The sequence below is a fragment of the Balaenoptera musculus genome, chromosome 9, assembly GCF_009873245.2.
Source record: "Balaenoptera musculus isolate JJ_BM4_2016_0621 chromosome 9, mBalMus1.pri.v3, whole genome shotgun sequence".
In the NCBI taxonomy this organism is placed as follows: Eukaryota; Metazoa; Chordata; class Mammalia; order Artiodactyla; family Balaenopteridae; genus Balaenoptera; species Balaenoptera musculus.
This window is the reverse complement of record NC_045793.1, coordinates 86,885,386-86,910,678: the sequence shown is the minus strand read 5'-3', so window position 1 is coordinate 86,910,678 and position 25,293 is coordinate 86,885,386. Positions and strand designations below refer to the sequence as shown.

Genomic DNA, 25,293 nt, shown 5'->3' with positions numbered 1-25,293 from the left:
GACAGTCTTCGTCAGCTCAGCTGGGGGCTGGATGGCCTCACTCATGTCTGATGGTTTGCCGATCAGTTGGTCTTAGGAGACCTCGCTTAGTTGTCTGGTGGTTTGATGCAATGTCGATTGGGGTGATAAACACATTTTTCTGATCATTTAGCAGGTTAGCGTGGGCTTGTACACATGTTGATAGTTGCAGGGTTCATAGAGCAGAAAGAGGGCAAGCCTCTGCTTGTTTTGTGTTTGCTGATGTCCCACTGGCCAAAGGAAGTCATGAGGCCAAACCCAGATTCACTTCTTGATGATGGGAGTGACACAGTCACATTGCTCAGAAGTGAGCATACATGCTTGGGAAGAGTTTTTGGCCGTTTGCACTCACCCACGTCTGTCTTAGTTTTTCTACCATCTCTATTTTCTTCAAATACTCATTTGGACATTGATCATTCTCCTGTGCCTTTGATGGTAGGGAAACAGAAAGGCAAGTAAGACAGGAGTTTTATCTGTCAAGAAACAATAGAGATTTCTGTCTTGCCGTGCAATATTTAATCAGCATGCACTCCAAACTCTGTAGTAAGAACTGTGAGAATATGAAAACTGGGGCAATTATCTTCTAATCACCCTTTTCCCTCCCCCAAACTCTAAATCTTATTTTTTATTTTAGCCTGGTTCTGAGTTGCTTGTAGCAAATAACTTATGTCAAGTGTTAACTCATAATTAAATGGCTAATATTTTAATAGTGAAACAGTAATTAAATCTGATTGGATCTGTCAGCCTTGCCTGTCTGCAAAATGAGGGGAGAGAACTAACATTTATTGAATTCATGCTGGTGTCATTCACCATGCTAGGCCAATAAAGATGTTTTGACATACCATCTTTGACCACTGCCAGCCTTTGTACTGAATTTTCATTTTGACCAGTTGTGCTTGTCATGTCCTCCTTGAATGCTTTTGAACTGATCTATTATGGCAGGTACCAGATGTTCTAATTGAGAGACTTTTTCCTTTTTGTACTAGTTTAAAAATGATTAAGAACAATTTTATTCTTATTTTAGTTATTGTTATATGGATATTTTTGAAATGTTGATTATATGTTATTTCTTGTTATATGTTTTAATTTGAAAGGATATGCTAGATGTGATGGGGAATGGCTCCCCCTTGTGGCACACTTATTTTTGTTAGATGTTCAGATTGCCTCAGTAGGAATGTGGCGAGCGGGTCTTGTTTTTTAAAATACGAGACTCCCTTCTTTCCTCTTGCCCTCCCCCAAAAAAAGCTCACCAGAATTGAACCAATAGCCTCTTCTGCCCTCACCCCCTCAATTTTTTGCTGTAATAACTGTCCTGTTTTTGTGTTTCCTTTGGATTAATGATGATACTAGCTAGAAGCATCTATAATATCTTCTATATTTATTACAGATAACTATACTGTATAAAGTATAAAGTATTTATAACGTATTCTGTGGAATTTTTACTATCTTGGGATGTTGATAGGTACACTAAAAGAAAACAAGTAAATAAGAAAAACAGGTTTTGAAGTCAAAATAGTTTGTCTAATACTGGGCCGAATAAGTTATGTTTGTTTACTGTGAGACTTCTCAGAACCTAGCCTTTAATAGTGTGTGGTGAACCTCTCAAACAGGAAGAGTTTTCCAAACTTGCTGGACTATAGAATCCTCTCTTCAGGGAATACATTTTGGGAAACAGCATTATTTCAAGTGAGTCATTCCTCATGGTTTTTTGAATTACATGTGTCCATATTTGCTTCCCTTGTTGCAGCAGTTTTTATAAGTAAAATAAGAGAAAGCAGTACTGAGACTTATAGATTTACTTTTGGCAATGTATTTCCTGTCATAAAGGCTACTTTTTTCTTTGTAGCAAGCCAAACTCAGAATCATAAGGTTGTGTTTTTTGTTTTTGTTTTTTAAAGATTATTTACATGAAGAAAAATGAATAGGGTTTAGTTTAAACATAATGTAACGGTTCTTTTCCCATTAACCAAAACTTCTGAGATTTTGTTATTGACATTTACTGGCAGAGGGTTCAAGAAGTCTTTTATTTCCTGCTCTGCAGTCTCCCCCACCCCCCCTTTAAAACATTTATAGAGAATAAATGAAGGGAAATGTGAAAATACAGTCATGATGGTGGTAGGGTTTTTGCTGGGTAGGGAGACTCTAGGGGAGGTTTAGATTAAAAATGTTACATCTGTCAACAGCTTTTGCAAATATATGAATAAGTATCATTTCTGTCTTTTATTGTGTTTTTTGAGAAGTAAACCTGAATTGGGAGGAACAATATGTGTCCTCTTTGTAACTCTACATTTCCCTTTTAGGAAGCATATAGGATATGTTTTAAAGCAGTGACATTTTTTGGTATTTCCAATTTAATTTTTTAACTGCATCAGAAAACTGATAGTGTGATGAATGTTTACTGAAGCAAATACAGTAATTTCATGTCAAGCGTCATCAGGATGTGAGATTTTCCAGATTAGTGGTTTTTCTAGATAATGGAAGCATACAGTTGTAAGGACCAAGATTTATCCTTTTCCTGAGCATATACAACATAACTTATCTCTTTATTTTCAGTCTAGGCTTGTCATTATGATATTATAATATTGATGACCTAGGGGACCTGCAGCGGTGCTTACCTTTTGCCCCTCCTTCCTCTTCTAAACTTGTGGCTTCTTATCCTTTATGATTTTAGATGTTAGTTAGAATTATGCCTAGTGTAGAAACATATATGTAAGAAGAGTATCCTTCTGTGAATCATGGCCTTTGTGACAGTAATTTTGACTATTTAGAGATTCTTTCAACTCTTATCTGTTTCCTTCTCCCATCCCACTGCTGTTGAGTTGTAATTGTTGGATAGATTATTTTTGGAGAATTGAGGTTTTTTTCCTTATGATTATTATAGATTTACCTTTATTCCATGTAATAGAGGAAACTGGATTATTTGCTATATAATATTGCCGTATAATAGGTATCACATAAATCAAGGAGTACTATTTACTTTTTTGTGAAAAGTGTGTGGGTTATATTCTTGTAATTTTTTTTAACAACTTAAGTGGTATCTATATGTTTCATCAAGAAGTATATACTTTTTGAATTTGAATACATTGTTATGTGTAGTTTTCCATTTTTGAAACATTAAATTAATGGTTCAAACTGATTTAGTACATGTTTCAAGTATTGGGTTATTAATCTAGAAAGTTGTGTTAAATGGTATATAATCAAAAGTTACATTACAGTGTGCTTGTTTATTTTAATTGGGGGATAGTTGATTTATAATATATTAGTTTCAGGTGACAAAGTAGTGCTTCAGAATTTTTATAGGTTATACTCCATATAAAGTTGTTAAAAAATATTGGCGGGCTTCCCTGGTGGCGCAGTGGTTGAGAATCTGCCTGCCAATGCAGGGGACACGGGTTCGAGCCCTGGTCTGGGAAGATCCCACATGCCGTGTAGCGACTAGGCCCGTGAGCCACAATTGCCAAGCCTGCGCGTCTGGAGTCTGTGCCCCGCAACAAGAGAGGCCACGATAGTGAGAGGCCCGCGCACCGCGATGAAGAGTGGCCCCCACTTGGCGCAACTAGAGAAAGCCCTCGCACAGAAACGAAGACCCAACACAACCATAAATAAATAATAAATAAATAAAATCAAAAAATATTGGCTATATTCCCTGTGCTGTACATTATATCCTTGTACCTTATTTATTTTATACATAGTAGTTGTACTTCTTAACTCCTGCCCGTTCTTGCTCCTCCCTCCTCCTCCCTCCCCCTCCGTATACAGGTAACCACTAGTTTGTTTCTGTATCTGTGAATCTGTTTCTCTTTTGTTATATTCATTCATTTTACTTTTTAGATTCCATATGTAAGTAATAATATACAGTATTAATCTTTCTTTGTCTGACTTATTTCACTTAGCACAGTATTCTCCAGGTCCACCCATGTTGTTGCAAATAGCAAAATTTCATTCTTTTTTTAAATTAATTAATTAATTAATTAATTTTTGGCTGTGTTGGGTCTTAGTTTCTGTGCGAGGGCTTTCTCTAGTTGTGGCAAGCGGGGGCCACTCTTCATCGCGGTGCGCGGGCCTCTCACTGTTGTGGCCTCTCTTGTTGCGGAGCACAGGCTCCAGACGCGCAGGCTCAGTTATCGTGGCTCACGGGCCCAGTTGCTCCACGGCATGTGGGATCTTCCCAGACCAGGGCTCGAACCCGTGTCCCCTGCATTGGCAGGCAGATTCTCAACCACTGCGCCACCAGGGAAGCCCTCATTTTTTTTTATGACTGAATAGTATTCCATTGTATGTATATACCACATCTTTGTTATCCATTCATCTGTTGATGGACACTTGGATTGCTTTTATATCTTGGCCATTGTAAATAATGCTGCTATGAACATTGGGGTGCATATATCTTTTTGAATTAGTGTTTTCATTTTCTTCAGATATATACCTAGGAGTGAAATTGCTGGATCGTGTGGTAGTTCTGTTTTTAGTTTTTTGAGGAAACTCCATACTGTTCTCCATAGCGGCTGTACCAATTTACATTCCCATCAACAGTGTACAAGGGTTCCCTTTTCTTCACATCCTCTCCAACATTTGTTATTTTTGATCTTTTTGATGATAGCCATTTGACGGGTGTGAGGTGGATATTTCTTTGTGGTTTTGATTTGCGTCTCCCTGATGATTAGTGATGTTGAGCATCTTTTCATGTGCCTGTTGGCCATCTGTATGTCTTCTTTGGAAAAGTGTCTATTCAGGTCTGCCCGTTTTTTAATTGAGTTATACTGTATTTTAAAATTCAAATTACTTTCACAAGCTAAGATTTTGATTAATTTTTAAAATTTAGTTTTAAATTTATTTATAGCCATCCTATTGAGTCATCAGATTATTATCTTTAATATTTGGAGAATGAATGTCTTAGAAGAAAATTGCTGTTTTGTTTTAAACCTGATAGCTAAGTATATGTAATTTATATAGAGACCATACTTAGTGGAATATATCTGTGTTGTGGGTTTGTTTTTTTTTTTTCCTGCACTGCGTGGCTTGTGAGATCTTAGTTCCCCGGCCAGGGATTGAACCCGGGCCCTTGCCAGTGAGAGAGCGTGGAGTCCTAACCACTGGACCACCAGGGAATTCCCTATCTGTGGTTTTAATAGTGGACAAACAGAATGTACTTTACATTTCTAGCACATTTTGGTGAAAAGGGGAGAGAATTGTGCTTTTATTTTATTATAGCAAATTATGTGTGTAAGTGAATTTACATATAGTATATATGTATTTTGCCATGAGGTGACCAGAACTATGAAGATTCAAATACCATATTTAAGGTTATAATCCAACAAATAGAGTCTGTATTACTTTACTCTTTAAAATTCAGTTTCTCCCAAATGTCCTTTGAAATATTTATGAATTTTAATAGGATATACTTTAAAAAAAATCATCAAAAGATATAGCCTCCTTTTAGGTAGCCTCAGAATAGACATAGGAGAGGAGGAAAAGTCAAATTTGTTTTAATTTAGTCTATTGTGTTAAAATTTCTAATATTTAGACGTGTTTCATTTTATTTTACTTGTAAACAAAGGACAACATTTGTAAACTTGGAAATTAATGTAAAGGTGTAATTTGAATGAAATGAGATGGCTAGGTCAGTAATGTTCTCTTCGATCAATGAAATGATCATTCCAACCTAAAATAGCAACATCTGGTTAAATCAAAGTTAGTTAAGTACTTAAGTTATAAGTCATTTGTCTTTAATATTACCACCCAAGAAGCTTTACCCATTTTTTCTGTTACTAAATGATACATGTTTTAACTTAACATTTAAACACAGAAATTTTACTCTAAGAGGGCTGAATGTTAAACTTGTTAATAACTAGTTCTGGTTTGTTTTTTTTAAAAAATATTTATTTATTTATTTGGTTGTGTCAGGTCTTAGTTGCGGCACGCAGGCTCCTTTAGTTGCGGCTTGAGGGCTCCTTAGTTGCGGTTTGCCTCCTCCTTAGTTGCAGCAGGCAGGTTCCTTAGTTGTGGCAGGTGGGCTCTTCAGTTGCAGCTTGCCAGCTCCTTAGTTGTAGCACGTGGACTCCTCAGTTGTGGCATGCAAACTCTTAGTTGTGGCGTGCATGTGGGATCTAGTTCCCTGACCAGGGATCGAACCCGGGCCCCCTGCATTGGAAGTGAGCAATCTTAACCACTGCGCCACCGGGGAAGTCCTACTAGTTCTGTTTTTTTGATTATTAATTGTATTTATCCCTTCTCTATAGTTAAATACTGTTATAGTAGGGTTTTTGTTTGTTTTTTTTTTTAGAATGGAAGTAGTTATTTGAATTGCATGGCAACCACTAGGTAGAACTCCAAAATCTATTTCAGTTATTTGAGAAATGAGTTATTTCATGTTTTTGCCTATTAAATAAACTGTTATAATTTCAGACTTTACATTTCCTCAGAGTAGATTGTCTCTGACTCCTAAATCCTAACATTCATATTAAAGAGCATTCTTTCTTTATTGGTGTATCTTTTGTATGCATGTATTTAGTTCTTGCACATACTCTCTTGGAAAAAAAGAGTCCAGTAGACCATATATGCGTTTGACTTTTGCTTTAAAAGTATGTTTAAAGTACCCATTTCTTTGCGAGAACTCATAAATTCAGTTGTGCTTAGTATTTTAGGATTCCCTCGCTGAACATTCCTCCCTGCCCTAATTATTTCGTTGATAATGGAGTCACTGCCCAAATTATTCAGCTGATCCTTGTTGATGTTGATAATTGAGTCACTGCCCAAATTATTCAGTTGATGTAGTAGAATGAACCAGCTGGATGGCAAAGACTTTCTTGATTCTGGCTTTGTTAGAACTGGTTAACAATTTAGATGAGTTATCTAAGTTTAAACAAGACAGAGAAGATTGAGGCACAGAAAATATACTTATTTGTATGAAGTGGAAATATTACCTAATGTGACTTGTAAGTCAAATGAATATTTCAAAGCACTTGTAAATATGTGTTTTACAATAGAAGGTGTTCGATTTCACTGAATGGTCTTGAGGTCTCTCAAAAACTCATGACCATTTGCAGATCCAAAACTGAAGCCACAAACTCAGAGTCACGTAACAGAATTGATATCAATTCTTACAAATTTGCTAAACTTCAACTTGATATTTTTAGCTTTGTTAGACTGAATTACAGAAATGCGTAGTGATGACTAATTTTCCTGTTGCGGTACTCTTAGTATATCTAAACATCTAAAGCCTAAATATTGTTGTAGAGTCAGATTTTAACTTTTAGCTCTCACAGTACTGGAGATGCTAGGAACTTTTGGGAGACAAGAAAAAGGTCAGATCATGAGTACAAAATGGGGACACAGACCCCAACTTTTTTTTGTAACTTGGGGATTGGAGCAAGGTTTTATGGTTCTGAGAAGTGAATTTGTGATAGTTCATGAAAACTTAACCTTGGAATTCTGGTAAATTTTTTAAGGAATTAATGTATCATTGTTATACTGTTTTGCTTATTATGCTAAAAAATAAAATTCTCTAATGTTTTAGTCAAATGTTCTATTATGATAGAACTTTTATTGTCATGTTTTTGATGTGGGTGGGGGCTTAAATACATTGATACAGAATACTATCTGTATCAGCTGCAATTGTGGGAATTCACCTTGTGATATGAAAATATTTTAGAGTCTGTGTCTCTGATGTGATGAAAGCTCATCCATCTGGGTTTGCCTGGTACGGGACTTTCCATTTTAAAACTGGGATAGACCCAGGCAATCTGAGACAGTGTAGTTTCCCTACAGTTAGTGACCACAAAGGCTAATCCAGAGAAAAAAATAATTAGGATTTTGCTTGAAGTTTGTTTATGAAAGGAAGTTATTTAGCTTTAAAAATACTCTTGTTTACTACTGTTAGTATATGAGGTTTCTTTGCAAGATTTAAATGTGCTTTTGAAAACTTAGGTACCAATGATTCTTGAGGTATATAGGTTGTTTTATTTTGGTTGATATTCAAATGATACCCATTTGCTCACACTGTACAATTATTGTTTTCTTCAGCAATCCGAGGTAAATCTTTCCAGTTAAGGAAACTCAAACTCAAGGAATTTAAGTGATTTCTGGAGGTCACATAGCTGGTAGATAGCAAAGGTAGATAGATTTGGGACCTAGGACTTTTGGTTCTCAAGCTCTAGTAGATTTTCATCAGAAAAATGTAAACTGGATCCTAGTTAACATGCTAAGATCTAGAAGGGAAGATCATTCCTGGTGGCCTTTTGGGCATACGAACTACTGGTGATGGTTAAATGCAATGTTTTCAGAGGGTCTACTTTTGAAAATTCTGACAAAAAGATATGAACCATTTAGGAAAATATAGGTACAGGAACTTTTGAATATAATTTCAGTGGCACTGTAGATCAAATAATAAACTCCTCTGTTATAAGGATAAATTATAGTTAGTTGTCTGGAATTACGCTGTTTATCTCAACTGTGTTTTCATAAGCAGTGTGTAGGAATAGCTAGAGAAGGTAAAATAGCTTGATTTTGTGCTGATCTTTTCTTTTTTTTAAGTGCCTTATTTTTTTTACTGTTTGTGAAAGGCTTTTTTTTTTTGTTGTTTTGCTTGCCACACATTATGTTCTAATATTTTCAGACAACATAATTTAGTGTTATCCAATGATAACAGGCATTATCTTATGTTTAACTTAATTAAATCCATATCCTTCAGGTAAAAAGAACGTATTCTCACGGTACTTATAGAGCTGGCCCAATGCGACAAATCAGCTTGGTGGGAGCGGTAGATGAAGAAGTGGGAGATTACTTCCCTGAGTTCCTTGACATGTTGGAAGATTCACCATTTTTAAAAGTAAGAGAAAACAATATCAAGCAGTCTAAGTTGTGGGAGTTACTTTCATGCTACAAGTGATAACAGATCATGGCTGTTTCAGAATTATAAAAACTTTAATTTCATTTGAATTATAAGGAAGGAAAGGAAGAGATGACAAAGTAGAAGTAGTTCTTGTGTAGTGTGTGTGTGTGTGACTTCTCAGGTACTAATTTTAATGGCAGAGCTAAGTGGTGGACCAGAAAATAACACTTGCCTGTAGCTGCCACTTTAGGAAAATAAGTTCCATCCATTTATCAGCTTTTTATAAACTGAGTGCCAGAGGATTTAAGAGGTACAGGAAGGATGCCTACTAAATTAAAGTGTTCAGGACAAGGGAATGGCAGTTTGGGTTTGTGGAAAACTGGCCTGGGAAGTTATATAACTGTATTTCAATCTTGGAGATCCTAGCTGGGTTGGGCAAGCCGTTTAAACTTTCTGGGCTTCAGTTTCCTCATCCATAAAATAAGGTATTTAAACTATGCAGCTTTAAGGCCCCTTTAAATTCTTTAAATGATTTTTAGCCAGATTCTGTTTTCTTTTTTTTTTTCCCAACAGTCTCTGCATTCCAGAAAATATTTCTTCTTATGGGTGGCTGGGGCTATCCTATTGAGAGAAAAATCTCTGATCTATGTAGTTAGGTCAGTTATTTAATCAGTAATTCAAAGGTCAAAATGTGACAAGATCAGTTTATCTCTAGTATTTGCCACATAATCTGTTAAACATCTCTTCTTTTTTCACTTCTGCATGCTCAATTTTCTAGTCTATATGTATATATATATCTTTTTCTTCCTTTTCTTTTTCACCCTACTCCATTCCCCTTTTATTTCCTTTTTTGTTCCTTTTAAACCTTTGGTTCCTTGTCTGTTTCTCCCAACTAGTGACATGGAATTTGGTTGCATTTATTTTGAGTGCTATTTTAAAAACACTGTCATTTAAATATTTATGTTTCAGATGTTAATTTTAAAAGCAAATGAGCTAAATGCATTCTTTCTGGAGAAATTTAATTTGACAAGCTCCCCTTTTTGAAAAGGGGGTATGGTTTTTAAAAAAATACCCATTTTGTCACCATTCCATGGATAGTGGCCCTTGGTCATTTCTCTTTTCTTTTCAAAGATGTTAATTCCTGCTTTTAGACCAGCAACCTTTTCAAGAAACTACTACACAGAAATAAATTTTGATTTTGGTTTAGTTTTCCTTTTTGTTTTGTTAGGTTTTGATTATAACTAATCAGAGGTATATCCCCCCCTTTTTTTTGAGGTATCCATTTTTTAAACTCAGTTGTTCATTTTTATAGATTCTCATGGAAGACACTTATTTTGCCAACTAATTAACATCATATGACCCATATATTTGGTAGAAGGAAGAATAATAAATGATAAATACAGTGAATCATACCTCTGGCAGGGTTGGGGAAGTGGGGGAAACCATCCAAGAATAATTACTCTCTTGTTGTATTTGAAATAGAACATTATGAAGGAAAATTTATGAATATGTATGAATATATTTAAAATAGGTATGTATTTTAAATGTATATATGAAATTTTGTCAAGGGGACAATAGTCTTTAATGTATATTTGAAGATACATTTTAAAAATATTTAATTTCTCTGTAATTATTTGCCTCTAGTGTACACTGCCATGGGGGACACTATCTAGTCTAAAATTAGAGAGTCGAAAAGATAGTGATGATGGTCCCATCATGTGGGTACGCCCGGGAGAACAAATGATCCCTGTGGCTGATATGCCAAAGTCACCTTTCAAAAGGAAAAGGTATGTTGGATATAAATGTTTTTTGCTGGGGATGGGTATTTGTACATTGGTATGTGTATATTTGTTGAAATTTGGAGGAAGAAGGAAGGGAAAATTTAGAGTGTAATTGAAATGTATGTTCAAAAATGGTTACACATGCTGATATAATTTCTTATAAGTATCAAATATAAATAAAACATGAAAAATGTAGGCAAATGACAATAAAATTATAACTAGGAATGGAAAAAATATCATTCACAACAGAGGCATAAACTGCTTTGGAATCAATTTTAATAAATATCAGAAATAAATTTAAATAATATTCATTTTAAGAAACTAAACATCTTATAAAAGATATAGAATAAGATCTAAACAAATGTTTAGATCTATGTTCTGGATTGGACAAAATGATAGTCCTTTGGAATTTTAGCATTACAAATGGACTCACACTTCCAGCACTGGATAAAATAATTTTAAAGTTTCATATGGAAGAATAAATAAAGTCAGTCTAGAAAGCTGTGAAAAAGAAGATAAGTATGAGGGGGACCTTGTCTTACTTGATACTAAAAAGTACTGTAAAGCTCAAAAAGATCATTGGAATAGGATACAGTACACAAACAGATCAAAGTATATTGGGAGCTTAATGAGATAAGTGGGAAAAGAAAAATTTATTTAATGAATAATGCTGGCATAAATGGGAGTCCATTTGAAGGAAAACAAAGCCATAACCCCAATGTTATACAAGAAGTAAGGGATTTGAACATAATAAGTAAAAAATAAAAATATTAGAATAAAATGCTTAAGCTTAGGAGAGATCTTCCTAAGCAAAGATTAAAAAATACAATGATAATACTATTTGTGAGAGAAAAGACATAAACAACAAAGTTCAAGACTATGATAGACTGGACTAAAACATTTGTAACATGTGACAGACTAAAGTTAATATACAAAGAGCATTTCTAAATTGAGAAGAAAAATGTAAAACAACCCAATAGAAAAATAGGCCCCAGGTAGTCGATTGTATATTAAGTATATATTAAAAGAATTATGAGATATTATTTTTACCCATTACATTGGCAAAAATTATTAACAGAGCGAGTATATTACAGGCTGGTAGGTACGTGAGGAAACAGGGTAATATATATTATTGGTCGATGGGTGAGCTTCTGTAATCATTTTTTAGAAGTAATCTAAAATAGCTCATAAAGTTTAACATATATATACTCCTTGAACCAGGACCCCTACTTTTGGGAATTTGTCCCAAGAAATAAAAGCACTAAAGGTAAATGTATAAGAATGTTAATTGCAGCATTTATTATATTGAGATAAATTTTAAAATGGTCTGAATGTCCATTAACAGGAGAATGGTTGAATACATTTTGGTACATTCCTGTTAAAGAATGTGGTGAAATAGTTAATTTCATAATATGAAATTTTGTCTGTTGAGCTGGATATCCATGACACTTGAAAAGAGCAAAATGTAGAGTATATGTCCAGTATGATTCTATTTTTATGAAAATAAATTAAAAAAACATGTATAAGAGTATATTTATGTAAGCACAGAGGAAAGTGTAGAAGAACGTACACTAGCTTAACATTGATGGGAATGGAGTGGGTGATCCTGGGGGAGATAATACATTTTTTAGATGTCTAAAGATGGTCTCACTGGTTATAAATTTAAAAAGAAAAAACAGAACAGGGAGAAATGGTCATAGAGTAAAATGTAGGTTATATGAGGGCAGGGACAATGTTGTGCTTGTTACTAATGTGTCTCTAGCACCTAAACAGAGTGCCTGTTTAATAAATTTTGGTTCAATGAAATTTTTACAAGTTAATTTTTAAGTTGGTAGTAAATGGTAAACTTGGTGTGTATCTCAGTGATTCTTAATTTGGATTTACAAATCATTTTGAGAATCTGAAAGACTCTCCCTAGAATAATGCAGATATATACAAACTTTTACATGTAATTTAAGGGAGTTCACCAGCCCCTTGAGGAACTTGTAATCCTCAGGGATTACAATCCATGGTATATGTGGTCATTTCACATCACGTTATAGTCTGACCAACTAATGACAACACTGCCCTAGGCACTGTGCCAAATGCTTTAATAAAGTCTTAATTCATTAGAATGTGGTATAATGAGACCAGACTTGGTTTGAAAGCCTGTTAGCTTTCCACAGAAAGCAACATCATCATCTAGCTTTCTAATACCTGTAAAACATTAATCACAAACAGCAAAAAAGTATGTTAAAGCATTGTGTGTGTGTCTGTGTGAAAGTTTATATAAAACTGTAAGACAAGAGTGCACAAAGAGGGGCTTCCCTGCTGGCGCAGTGGCTAAGAATCGCCTGCCAATGCAGGGGACACGGGTTCGAGCCCTGGTCCGGGAAGATCCCACGTGCCGTGGAGCAACGAAGCCCGTGCTCCACAACTACTGAGCCCGCGTGCCACAACTACTGAAGCCCGCACGCCTAGAGCCCGTGCTCTGCAACAAGAGAAGCCACCGCAATGAGAAGCCCGTGCACTGCAATGAAGAGTAGTAGCTCCCGCTCGCCGCAACTAGAGGAAGCCCACGCACAGCAACGAAGACCCAACACAGCCAAAAATAAATAAATAAATTTTAAAAAAACGAGTGCACAAAGAGTAGTAAAGTAGTAGAGATTGAGGGTGGGAAGTTAGAGAACCAAAAAGGAAGTGTGACCCTAGGGGATAGACTAGGATGAAACGAGAAAACAATGGGGGCAATCCTGATTTGTCTCTGGAAGCAACAGAAAAATCATACAGGGAGATAAATAAGATGATGACTCCCAAAATAAATTCTTCTCACCCAGTTCCCCCCTTCTGCAGCAAAATTGGAGAGGGTTTCTGCAGTGAGTGAGGCCAGGTAGTCAGCAGCTTCTGTATGCATATGGATTCTAGAAGGTGAGCGGTGGAGGAGAGGCCCAGTGGGAGATGTCTGTCCTCCAGGGTGGAGCTAAAGTGTTTTTTTTCTCCTTACCTTCAGTGAACCGTGCATGTTTTATGGAAGCACTTATTGCCTAGTGTTTTCTTGCTGTTTATTTTTTGGTCTATCTCTCACTAGAATATAAACTCCTACGAGAGTAAGGAACTTGTCTGTCTTATTCACTACTGTCTTGTTCAGTAGCTCCAGTGCCTAGATAGTGCCTGACACAGAGTAGGTGTTCTGTAACTATTAATGCATATAAAAAAGTTAAACCTGTCAGTACATGAATACAAATGTTTGAAGGCAATTAAGCCTTAATATACATAAGCCTGCCTCTCTCTGTCTCTTTATATATATAATTTTGTTTTAACAGAACTACCAATGAGATAAAAAACCTGCAGTACCTACCTCGAACTAGTGAGCCTCGTGAGATGCTCTTTGAAGACAGAACAAGAGCTCATGCAGATCATATAGGACAAGGTTTTGAACGACAGACTACAGCTGCTGTTGGAGTATTGAAGGCTGTGCACTGTGGAGAGTGGTATATATTAACTACTGCTATTTAATGGCTTCTAAAATTTTTCTTGGGAAGTTTTTCAGTAATTCTTCTTACTGTGGGGGGAAAAGTTTCATTTTCCCCAGTATTTGGATATCCTAGTTGTATAATTGTACTAAAGAAGATTTTCAATTGCTAGAATCTAGATTTTATCTTTTGGGCTTGACTGAAGTAGTTTCATTTTCTACGTGACTAGAGTTGAAAACAGTTGTCTTATCTAAGGTAATGGAAAACGTAAGGTTCACTTGGTGCTTATTGTATGCCCATTTACAAATGTTCAGTTAATTTTCTCTACTTTTAGGCCCGTATTTATTGCACAAGGAGACTGAGGCTCAGGACTATCAAGTAATGTTGTCATAGTCATATAGTTAATAAGTTGTAGGGCTGAGTCTGATTTCAGAACTGACTCCAAATTCTTGTGTTTTTTCTTTATACTGTTTTAACTTGCTATCTTTCTAAGGTTTGGTATCTACTAAGTGTTTGTTTACCTTACTATATTAATTTTTTCTGGCTTTGCTTGGAAGTTTCACTGACTCTTTTGATAGATTAGAAGAATGAATAATTTTCTTAATGAAAATGGATAATATACTTAGAGGTGGTCATCCCATACATTAAAAAAATTTCCATTTATCATAGAGCAAAGCTATATTTATACTGTAAGATAACTTTGCTCAATTAGGTTTTGTTTTCAAATTGAGTATTGTTTGGGTATGAAACTTAAGATGGAATATGCTGTTTTGCTTATTAAAGCAGTTGAATTAGATACTAAGTACGCAAGAAATTTTTCTAAGTAAAAAGAAACTGTTTTTAATTCTGAAAGTATAAAATGTCAGTATTGTTGCATAGATTCCTAAGATGATGTGAAAAATATTGCCTGTATTTTCTGTACGAGGAAATTTTTTCAGAGGCTGTGAATACAAGATTGACCCTTTATTCAAAAGGGAAAATTTAAAGTAATATTTTATAAATTAATACCGAGTGGGGAGGCCACTGTAAACTGACCTTCTTTCTTAACATAAATGAAGCTTTATCAACTTCAGATATACAAAGTAACTAGTACTGAACTAACCCTAAGAGGTCCTTAGGAAAATGACATTAATAGCTTATAATTCAATAATAATAATTTATAATTGTGTTTAAGTTAAATGGTAATTATCAAATATCTGTGGTTGTTCCCATATAGTTTCTAATTCCTTACTATAATCTGGTTTAAAATAAGTGATTTTGTCAAAGAGTAAGGGCAAATTTATCTCTTTGGAAATCATTACAACAAACCCCTGTTTCAAATTAATGAGATTTTTCTTGAATGTTTGGTATAAAGGATTTAAGAGTGGCATCAAAATTTATTTAGGGTGAACTCTGATTTATAGATAGTATTTGTTAAAGTTAGCCACATAGTTACATTTTTTTTTTTTTCAGAGATAAATATTCTTGCTTCTTGGCCTTAACTTTGTTTAAATCTCTCTTAAGCTCCTTTAAATTATTGTTGGTATATGCTTTCTTCTCCACTTTATATGTGATTTGATGTTAGAGACTGTGTCCTGTCCTTCACAGGCCCATCATAGTTCCCTATAAATAGTTACTGAATGAAAAAACACTTGAAGCTAGCAATTTCACAGTGAAAAAGACTGTTGTCAAAGTATGAATATATTAGGTGGCCAGATTTAATTTGAGACAGATTTTGGAATGAGATGTTGCTAGCTATGAGTTTTCTCAGTATTGTAAAATACAGTTTGCTTTCTATACCAATGCTGCTTTAATCTCTTAGTATTAAAGATGGTAAGAAAATAATTTCATTGATGCTTTAAGAGGGTTTCATGGCTCTGATGCAAACGTGGTCTATGATCCCTTTATTGTTATTTCTTGCTGTTAAATTAAGCTATATTAAGGAAATTGGTGCTTTCTCTTAGTGTTCTCCTTATCTTAGTGTTTTGAGTTCTACTCTTTTTCTCAAGGAGACATTAGGCATTAGAGTATTAGATTCTTTTTTTTTTTTATTAATTAATTAATTTATTTATTTATTATTTTTGGCTCTGTTGGGTCTTCATTGCTGCACGCAGGCTTTCTCTAGTTGCAGTGAGCGGGGGCTGCTCTTCATTGCGGCACGTGGGCTTCTCATTGCAGTGGCTTCTCTTGTTGTGGAGCACGGGCTCTAGGTGTGCGGGCTTCAGTAGTTGTGGCTCACCGGCTCTAGAGCACAGGCTCAGTAGTTGTGGCACACGGGCTCATTGCTCCATGGTGTGTGGGATCTTCCCAGACCAGGGCTTGAACCCATGTCCCCTGCATTGGCAGGCAGATTCTTAACCACTGCGCCACCAGGGAAGTCCAAGACTCTTGACTTTATCTTAGAGCCAGGCTTAACACCAATTTGAGATAAAGGACTGGGATTGATAGAGACTACAAAGAAATCTTAAACTAGATAGACTTGTGAAGTGTTGATCAATTTTATATCACTTTTTAGTATTAGGAAGATAGAATTCACATAGATTTATATATTTAAGGTTGCTTCTTGAAATCCAGTTTTTTGAAAAATCAACTATTGAAGTATAATTTGTATTCAGTAATACACTTGTTATAAGTGTACAGTTTGATGTGTTTTGACACATTTATACAGCCATGTTACCATTACCACAACTAAAATATAAGAACATTTTGTTTCCTTCATATACCTTGGCAGTTAATCTCCCCCCATTCTTACCCCAGCTCCAGACATCTATAAATCTATTTTCTGTCTTTATAGGTTAGTATTGCCTAGTCTAGAATCTCATTTAAATAGAATCGTATGTTGCCTGACTTCTTTCACTCAGCATAATGTTTTGACATTCATCTATATTGTTATGTGTATTAGTAGTTCATTTCTTCTTGTTGGTGAGTGGTATGTCATTGTATGGATACATCACAATTGATTTATCCATTCACCTGATGATAGACATTTGAATTGTTTCCAGTTTGGGGTTTTTATGAATAAAGCTCTTATGAACATTCCCTTTCAAGCCTTTGTGTGCACATATAATTTCATTTCATTTCAGTAAATGCATAGAAATGGAATTACAGGGTCTTAGAGTAAGACAAAATAATTGTGTATAGGGATAGTTCTAAGTCTACAAAAGAAGTACTAGAATTTATCTAAGTCACAAGATAAGACAATATTGAAAAGTCACTTGTATATATTTTAATTCTATATATTAGCAATAAACACTTAGAAACATTTTGAAAATGAAAAGAAAAATAATGCCAACTTATAAAAACATAAAAATTATGAAATACTTAGAGATATATTTTTTAAATAAATGACATACTGAAAACTACAAAACACCAATGAGAAAAATTAAATAAGACTTACAGAAATGTTAGAGATATACCTTGTTTATGGATTGAAAGACTCAGTATTATTAATATGTCAGTTCATTCCTTTTCCCCACTTTTTTTTTTTCAGGTTAACTTTTTTTTTTTTAACATCTTTATTGGAGTATAATTGCTTTACAATGGTGTGTTAGTTTCTGCTTTATAATATCCCCACTTTTCTTTCTTACCTTTTTTAGCGTTTCATTATACCTCCACTATTTGTTTACTAGTGGTTACTCTAAAGTTATCATAGTGTACCTTCAAATAATATTATACCTGCTATGTAATGTGTAAGAACTTTCAATAGTATACTGCCATCTCTCCCTGCTCCCATTTATGGCCTTTGTGCTAATTATTATTAATACATTTTGCTTTATGTATGCTATAACCATCTGCCCCAAATAATGTTGCTTTCTTTGGCATTAAGGAATTATTTCTGAAGAGATTTTTAAGATGAGAATAAAATATCTTTCATATTTACTATTGCACGCTACATTCCTTTGAATAGATCTACATTTTCATCTAAATATCATTTTCCTTCAGCCTGAAGAAGTTCTTTAACATTCTTTGTTGTACTGGTCTTCTGGTGACAGATTCTCTCAGTTTTTGTTTGTCTGAAAATGTTTTTATTTCACACTTTCTTAAGGATATTTTGGGGGTTATAGAATTCTAGACTGACTTTTTCTTTCAGTACTTTAAAGATAGTGTGCTCTCTTCTGGCTTGCATTGTTTCTGATGAGAAGCCTGCAATCATTCTTACCCTCCTTCCCTGTATATTAATGTGATGCATGAGTTTTAGATTTTATCACTGGTCTTTTAAAATTTGGTTATGATTTGCCTTGGTATGATTTTGGGGCGGGGGGGTTGGTATTTATGTTGCTTGGGATTTTATTCCAAAATCCATTTTGAGCATCTTTTATAAACATGTATTTGTATATTCTTAATTGAAGAATTGGGGGATTTTTGTTAGTATTATATTTAAAGACTCTATTAACCTCAGCAAGTAGGATGGTAACAGTTTATTTTATAAGTACTTTTCTAATGAATGTCTCTTAATTTTTAAGAGTTATTTAGGGATTCTTGGTGTCATTGCAGTTATATATGTCTGTATTGAAAGAATGTATTCCTTTCCCCCTATATTTACCTCTAAATTTTATATTATGTAGTATTTTTAATTTAGCACTTAATTTGTTGAAGTATTGACAACAAATTAAAGACTTTAAGTTAAAGTCTTAACTTTAAGACTAAACACTTAGTTTTTTGATTTGCATAATTAACCAATTCAAGTCAATTTAATTTTTTAAAATATGATTACACATAGCTATAATAAAATGAGGTGAGGCTGCTCCTAGAAATCCCCACCCCTTTGCAAGAGCCCTGATGATATGTCTGCCTCCTACCCCTTAAAATTCCCTTACTCTTCTCCCTTCAGGGAGAAGGTGTTTTTAGAGCATGAGCTCTCCCTTCTCCATTCCTTGATTAATGAATAAAGTTTCTGCTCTGCTATACCAAAATGTGTGTGTGTGTGTGTGTGTATAAATAATAAAATGAGTTGTTTTTATCCATATTTAGGTTGAAACTCACGGTGTTATCCCTTTGTTTAAATATGTAAAGTGGTCTTCTAATTACAGTTTACTTCTAAGATAATACTTTGGTTTTGACCATAAACTATTTTTGCTTTGAATTTAATAAGGACTTAGCAGAGTGAAACATTAATGGCAGACTCTTCATTATCTCATGTTCTTTTTTAGGCCTGATCAACCCCGAATAACCAAAGATGTAATTTGTTTTCATGCTGAAGATTTCTTAGAAGTAGTTCAGCGAATGCAGTTAGATTTACATGAACCTCCACTGTCCCAGGTATATTTTAAACTATTATTATCTTCAATTTAATTTTTATTGTGGAAAAGACTTATTCGTATTTCTTGTTTTGTTTTGTTTTATTTTAGTGTGTCCAGTGGGTTGATGATGCAAAACTTAATCAACTGAGGAGGGAAGGCATTCGCTATGCCAGGATTCAGCTGTATGATAATGACATTTATTTTATTCCGAGGAATGTTGTTCATCAGTTCAAGACAGTTTCAGCTGTATGCAGTTTAGCATGGCATGTTCGTCTCAAGTTATATCACTCAGAGGAGGACACTGCTCAGAATACAGTTACTCATGAAACACGCACGTCACCAGATTCCACATCATCAGTTCTTGGACCTCACACTGACAGCATGATTTGTGCTGTAAGCAAAACCTCCTTGGATTCTGTTTTTTCAGACAAACTTCATTCTAAATATGAATTACAGCAGATTAAACATGAACCTATTGCATCTGTAAGAATCAAGGAAGAACCTGTGAATGTTTATATTCCTGAAAAGACTGGAGCACCAAATAATATGGATGGCAAGAATGTTAAAGCAAAATTGGATCATGTTCAATTTACAGAATTTAAGATTGATGTGGACTCTAAATTTGAAAATAGCAACAAAGATTTAAAGGAAGAAATGTGTCCTGGAAGTCTCATAAGTCTAGTTGATACAAGGCAACATAGTTCAACACATTCAAATCAAGAGAGAAAAGATGATAACATTTTGTGCTAAATTTGTATATACCATTTAAAATTGTTTTTTTTCTTAAACTTAATAATGTAATAAAGATTCATGAATTCTGAAAGCAAGCCAAGAACTTGCTCCCAAGTCTGTTACAAATTATAGTTTATGTAGCTTTGTAACATTCCTCAGTGCCTGTCCATAACTGTGAAGTATCAAAGCACTTAGGGCCAGATGCACTGTAAACATTGCAGGTTTAAACAAAAGGAGTCTTTAAGGAAATCATTTGAGTTGGAGTTGTAGGTTTTAGAATTGAGCTGACATTAACATATATATATATATTGTAATATGAGCCAGAATTCTTTTTTGACAATTTAAGGCTTTTCCATAGAGCTTATTTATACTGATTTTTTTTTTCATTTTAAATGTGTCAGCACTGTAGTGTAAATAGCTTTTAAAAAATCTTTTTAGTGTGATTTATACTGAAATGTGAGCCACTTAATAAAGGTTCATAATAATATGTTTTCTGTTGGGTCTGCAAAAAAACCCCACCAAACTGACAATTCAGTTAAATCATTTATTTGATCTATTATGTTTCTGCTGGTATATCCACTTAGAGTGCTAATGGAGTGCAAATGTATGTATTCAAATCTTGTGAATATTTAAATTCCCCACACTGTGCAAGCATTTTTAAAACCAATATTCAGTTATGAAAGCATATTTATATGTGTGTGTGTATGTATGGGGATATATATATATGTTATCATATTTTGCATAACTTCTTAAATTGCTGAATAAGATGAATATGTGAAACTTCCTATACTCCCTGGAATACATTTTTAAATATTTATATTCAACATTAAGAGAGCAGTTTAGGTAATAGAAACAATTTTATAAGTTGGGAGAAACAAGGTCAGTTAGTGATATTTAACCCTTTAACTAATGACGTTATGTGACCTGATTATGTAGCCCTATAACGTGAATTTTCTTTGTAGTGTATGGAATAAGAAGTTGAGAAAATTTTCTTACTAATCAGCACCCATACTATACCTAATAGTAGCTGAGAAAAAATGTTCAGTTACAGAAAGTTTAATTCTGAGCAGTTAAAATCCTCTTACATTTTTCTTGAGGAACAGGAGGAAAATACGGCAAATACAAAATATTAAAATAAGGGCAGTGACTCAACTGCCATATACAGAGCGATAACTAACAAAATAAGATTTGTTACCTCATCTTTCTAAGCATCCCTCTCCCTACCCTAGCAAGGTAAACAACTTAGAGTACTTTTTTCTTTTTTCAAAAGAAGCTCTAGAAAGTAAAATTGGGATAGGAAACAGGATTGCCAGTGCCTAGCTAAAGATGATTAAAACAAATCTCTTCAATAATGGACTTCAGCACTGTTTCAGATTGCTTCCACTACTGTAATTAAAAGTCAAACAAATGTCTTCAGTGTATGCTTTGATGTTAGGAACTCTGCTGGTTGCAAATCTATTTTCTTTTACTTGAATTTGGTATTTTTCTGGGCTCATACTTCGGTTGATTACTTTCAAATGGGGTTCTTTGTACTGCCTTTTGAGCTAGTGTTGCTATTTCACTTTCAGTGGTTTCTGCTCCAGCCTCTTTTGTGGTACCCATAAAACTGCTTATCTCTCTGGTTAGGGAGAAGCTTACTTAGAGGCATTTCACCAGAAAAAATAAATTGCAGCAATGATGTCATTTGTGGCCTCCAGTTTAAAAGGGTAGGCAAATATTGTAAGGAAATCTCAGTGGTTTGTAGAATATCAGTATATTTGCAACATAGGAATTTTCATGACGTAAGGAAAGTATAAATCATGCAAATGTAAATAGGGATTTTGTTTTATATATTACGTATCCTGCTCCTCACCACCTTTATCTTCTATTTTTAGCTAAATTTATGTATTTTCACCTACCTTTTTGGGAGACAAAAGTTTATAACAAACCAGTATTGAAAATTGAGAGAGAATGTGGTAAAAATGTTTAGGTTTTTCTTTCTTTAAGTGAAGGGTAACATATTTAACAAGGTTCGTTTTAGCTCCAGTTTTCCAGTGTCATACACATAGATGCATGAGACCATACTGTAATAAAATGTCTTTAGGGTATCCCTCCAAAATATATGAGCCTTAAACTTTTAACTTAAAGACATACCTAAAACAACCAGAGTGGTCGCTTTTAAGTGTAGTTTCCTATATAACCTATAGTCAAAATTCTCCATACTTTGACATTTTAATTGTTTTGTAAAATGCATACATCTCTGTGGAGGTGAAATACAAGTCAGTGAACACAGATTTCAAGTTACAGCCTTGTCACCTTGAGTAATGCTTATGTTCCTGTCTTATGGGTTATAATTTAAAAATTCTCTTCAGATGCAATCTGAGAAGTTGTTGGCTACGTTTGTTACATACAAATAATTTTTATTTCAATATTGTATTATATTAATGGTTTCCTAGTTAGTACATTCCAGTTCTTATCTGAACACGACTTTTTTTCTGTTATTTCCAGTTTCTTGGACCAGAATAATGAAGCACTTAAGATACAGTTTCTATGTGAACTTATGCTATATAGAATAAATAGTTGTTATGTAAATTATTAAATTGCCATACAGACCTTTACAAAAAAAAAAAAAACTAAGGTACCTCAGTGGTGTCTGCTACAGTGATTTTTTTCTTTTTAATTATTTTTGTTCATATCCTTTTAGCTAAGTAATATATATTCCATACTCAGGTTAGCTGGTTAGCTATCAAAAGAATTAAGCATTTGTGATATTTGGTTGAAAACTTTACTAAAGCCATATTCATTATCGTCTTTGTCACTACAGCTGTTGACCTTAAATAAAGATTAGGTTGATCTAGCACAACACTCTGTGTGTGTGTGCATGTGCCTGTGCGCACGTGTGTGTATAAGGTTATTGGAAATACTGTTTGTTTCCGCATATATTCATTTTTAATCCATTCTTTAATTTTGTGGGGGGGGGGTGGTCATGGAGGGTAGGAAATATTTTATTTCTTGGATTAAGTCTTCAAGGTATTTCATTAGTGTTCCTGAGTGTAAAATAGGTTTTTCCCAAATACTTATGGCAGGTAAGATCATCTTTGTAAATAATAGATTAGCACTGTTTTGGTAAATTTGGATTCAGTCATTTTTTGGATAGTTTCATTGTCATGTAAAGCAGATATCTCAGTTCATTTTGCATTTTTAGCGAAGGTGCAGGATTTATTTTTGGAGTTTGAGAGGAATTTTCCTTGTCTTCCACCTTTCAATAAATACTAAAATTGATAACCATAATCTTTTTCCATGTTTTGTAATTATTTTCTTATATTTGACATTTTACCTTCATCTTGTCATATTTAAAAATTCTTGTTTCTCTATCTTCAACAGAAACCATAAGATCTTGAAAGTGATTCCAATCTGAAAATCGTTTTTACTCTTAAAAATATCAAAAATTGACTTATGCCAACAGAGAAGAATATTAAAGATCACCTTAAACAAGGTCGCTAAACTAGTAAGGTATGGGTGCTGGGATGGCATGATAAATTGCCTCCCTTCCCTCTAGATATGACTATTTTTATCCCAGGAGGAGAGGACAAAAGTACCATTGTTTTCAAAATACTTCTAGGCTGGTAAAAAGTGACATGATGGGTTTTATCTTTAGAGTGGTAGAACAGCTCTTTCTTAATCTTTCTTCCTTCTGTTTAACTACTTTGATATGTAAACAAAATTTTACTGGTTTTAGAAGGTGCTATTTCATTGAAGAGTTCTGTTTGATATGATTGGCTCTGGCAATATACCTCAGATAAGAAAATTAAGAGGACAACTCAGGAGAGGTATAACATCCTTTATCTCTGTCCTGACTTTTCTGTTCAGTTTTTCCTGTAACCCACTGCATATTGCAGATGGGAGTGACGGCTTTCTAAAATGTTAAGCACAAGAAACCTAAAAGCAGAGATGTCTTTCCTTTTTAAGTTTACAGGCATTGTATATCATATTTCTACTGGGAGAGGAGGGAAAGGAGGGGGAAAACATCTTGCATTTTAGGTTATCTTCCCTTCAGGATTTCAGACCCAATCAGGGAATGTGAATGACCTGAGAACAAAATGTGGGAAACAGAATTGTGTTAACTAGAAATTAAAACTTAACTACTCATATGCTTTATTACCATTATCTACCTTCCAAGAACTGCACTATTAAAATATGAGAACTTTGGATCCTTCGGTACATTTTGAAGTTTAGAATTTATGCATTTATGTCTTGAAAATGTTAAATCCTTATACTTTCCTATAAAGTTCATTGCTATTGTACTACTGATTACTACTAAGTGTGCAGACTCGCAAGTCAACATAGTTGCAAATATTTTGCATAATAGTGTTTAAAATTTTATTTAGACAGTTCAGTCCCACCCCGCTCTGTCAAGTTTCTTCTTCAGATGAAATTTTGTTATGTGAAAAATCTCAAGTCTGTCTGAAAAAAAACCAAAAAACCTTGAGTATGACTTTTATGCTCTTGTTCCATCCGTCTTCCTGACTGACAAAGTTCTTAGAAATCTGTCTGCTTCACTTCCTCATCTCAGTACAATTTCACTTTAATCCTCAAATTTAACCTTTTAGCTGAAGTGATTCTCTCAGTGGTCACCTTTTGACTACCAAATCCAGTGGGTGTGTTTCTTAATACTTCTGTTTAACCCCTGTAACACTTGTTATCAATCATTTACTCATTAAAACTCTACATGACCTGTTGTGGGGTTTTTTGTTGTTGTTGTTCTCTGTTTCTTCGGATGGCTTCTTTTACCTCTCCACCATTGTTTAAGGCAGTCTCTATGGTTCTTCCCCTTAGGTCTCTAGGCTTTGTCCCTGAACTATCTTCGTGACCCCATGACTTCAATCAGCCTTGGTTTCTCACTTAATCTCTAATAACCCATGTAATCAAATCTAAATTCTTCTCCCTTGCCCCCAAGAATTAGCTGTTCCATTCCTTCCTAATTTTGTTATTGCATCACTCTCTCTCTCTGTGCAGTCATCTCATGGTAATCTGATTTCTCTGTCTTTTCCTCTGTGTACAGTTGACCCTTGAACAACATGGGCTTGAACTGCAAGGGTCCACTTACACACATATTTTTCAACAAATACGTACCACAGTACTATACAATCCGTTGTTGGTTGAATCTAAGAGTGTGGAACCTTGGATATGGAGGGCCGGAGGGCCAAGTGTAAAGTTACAAGTGGATTTTCACCAGCGTGGAGGTCAGCGCTTCTAACCCCCATGTTGTTCACGCATGAACT

General features: G+C 34.5%; 1 protein-coding gene across 1 annotated transcript in view; it reads left to right on the top strand.

Annotated features, from left to right (window-relative positions):
* The window catches only part of RSBN1L (round spermatid basic protein 1 like), a 65,959-nt gene extending 42,657 nt beyond the window's left edge, over positions 1 to 23,302 (top strand). The window contains exons 4-8 of the mRNA XM_036863326.1: positions 8,708 to 8,845; positions 10,493 to 10,635; positions 13,932 to 14,099; positions 19,211 to 19,319; positions 19,409 to 23,302. Coding sequence (XP_036719221.1) covers positions 8,708 to 8,845; positions 10,493 to 10,635; positions 13,932 to 14,099; positions 19,211 to 19,319; positions 19,409 to 20,050 — 1,200 coding nt within the window. The 3' untranslated portion in view covers positions 20,051 to 23,302. The remainder of the gene's footprint in view (positions 1 to 8,707; positions 8,846 to 10,492; positions 10,636 to 13,931; positions 14,100 to 19,210; positions 19,320 to 19,408) is intronic.
* The last annotated feature ends 1,991 nt before the right edge of the window (positions 23,303 to 25,293 follow it).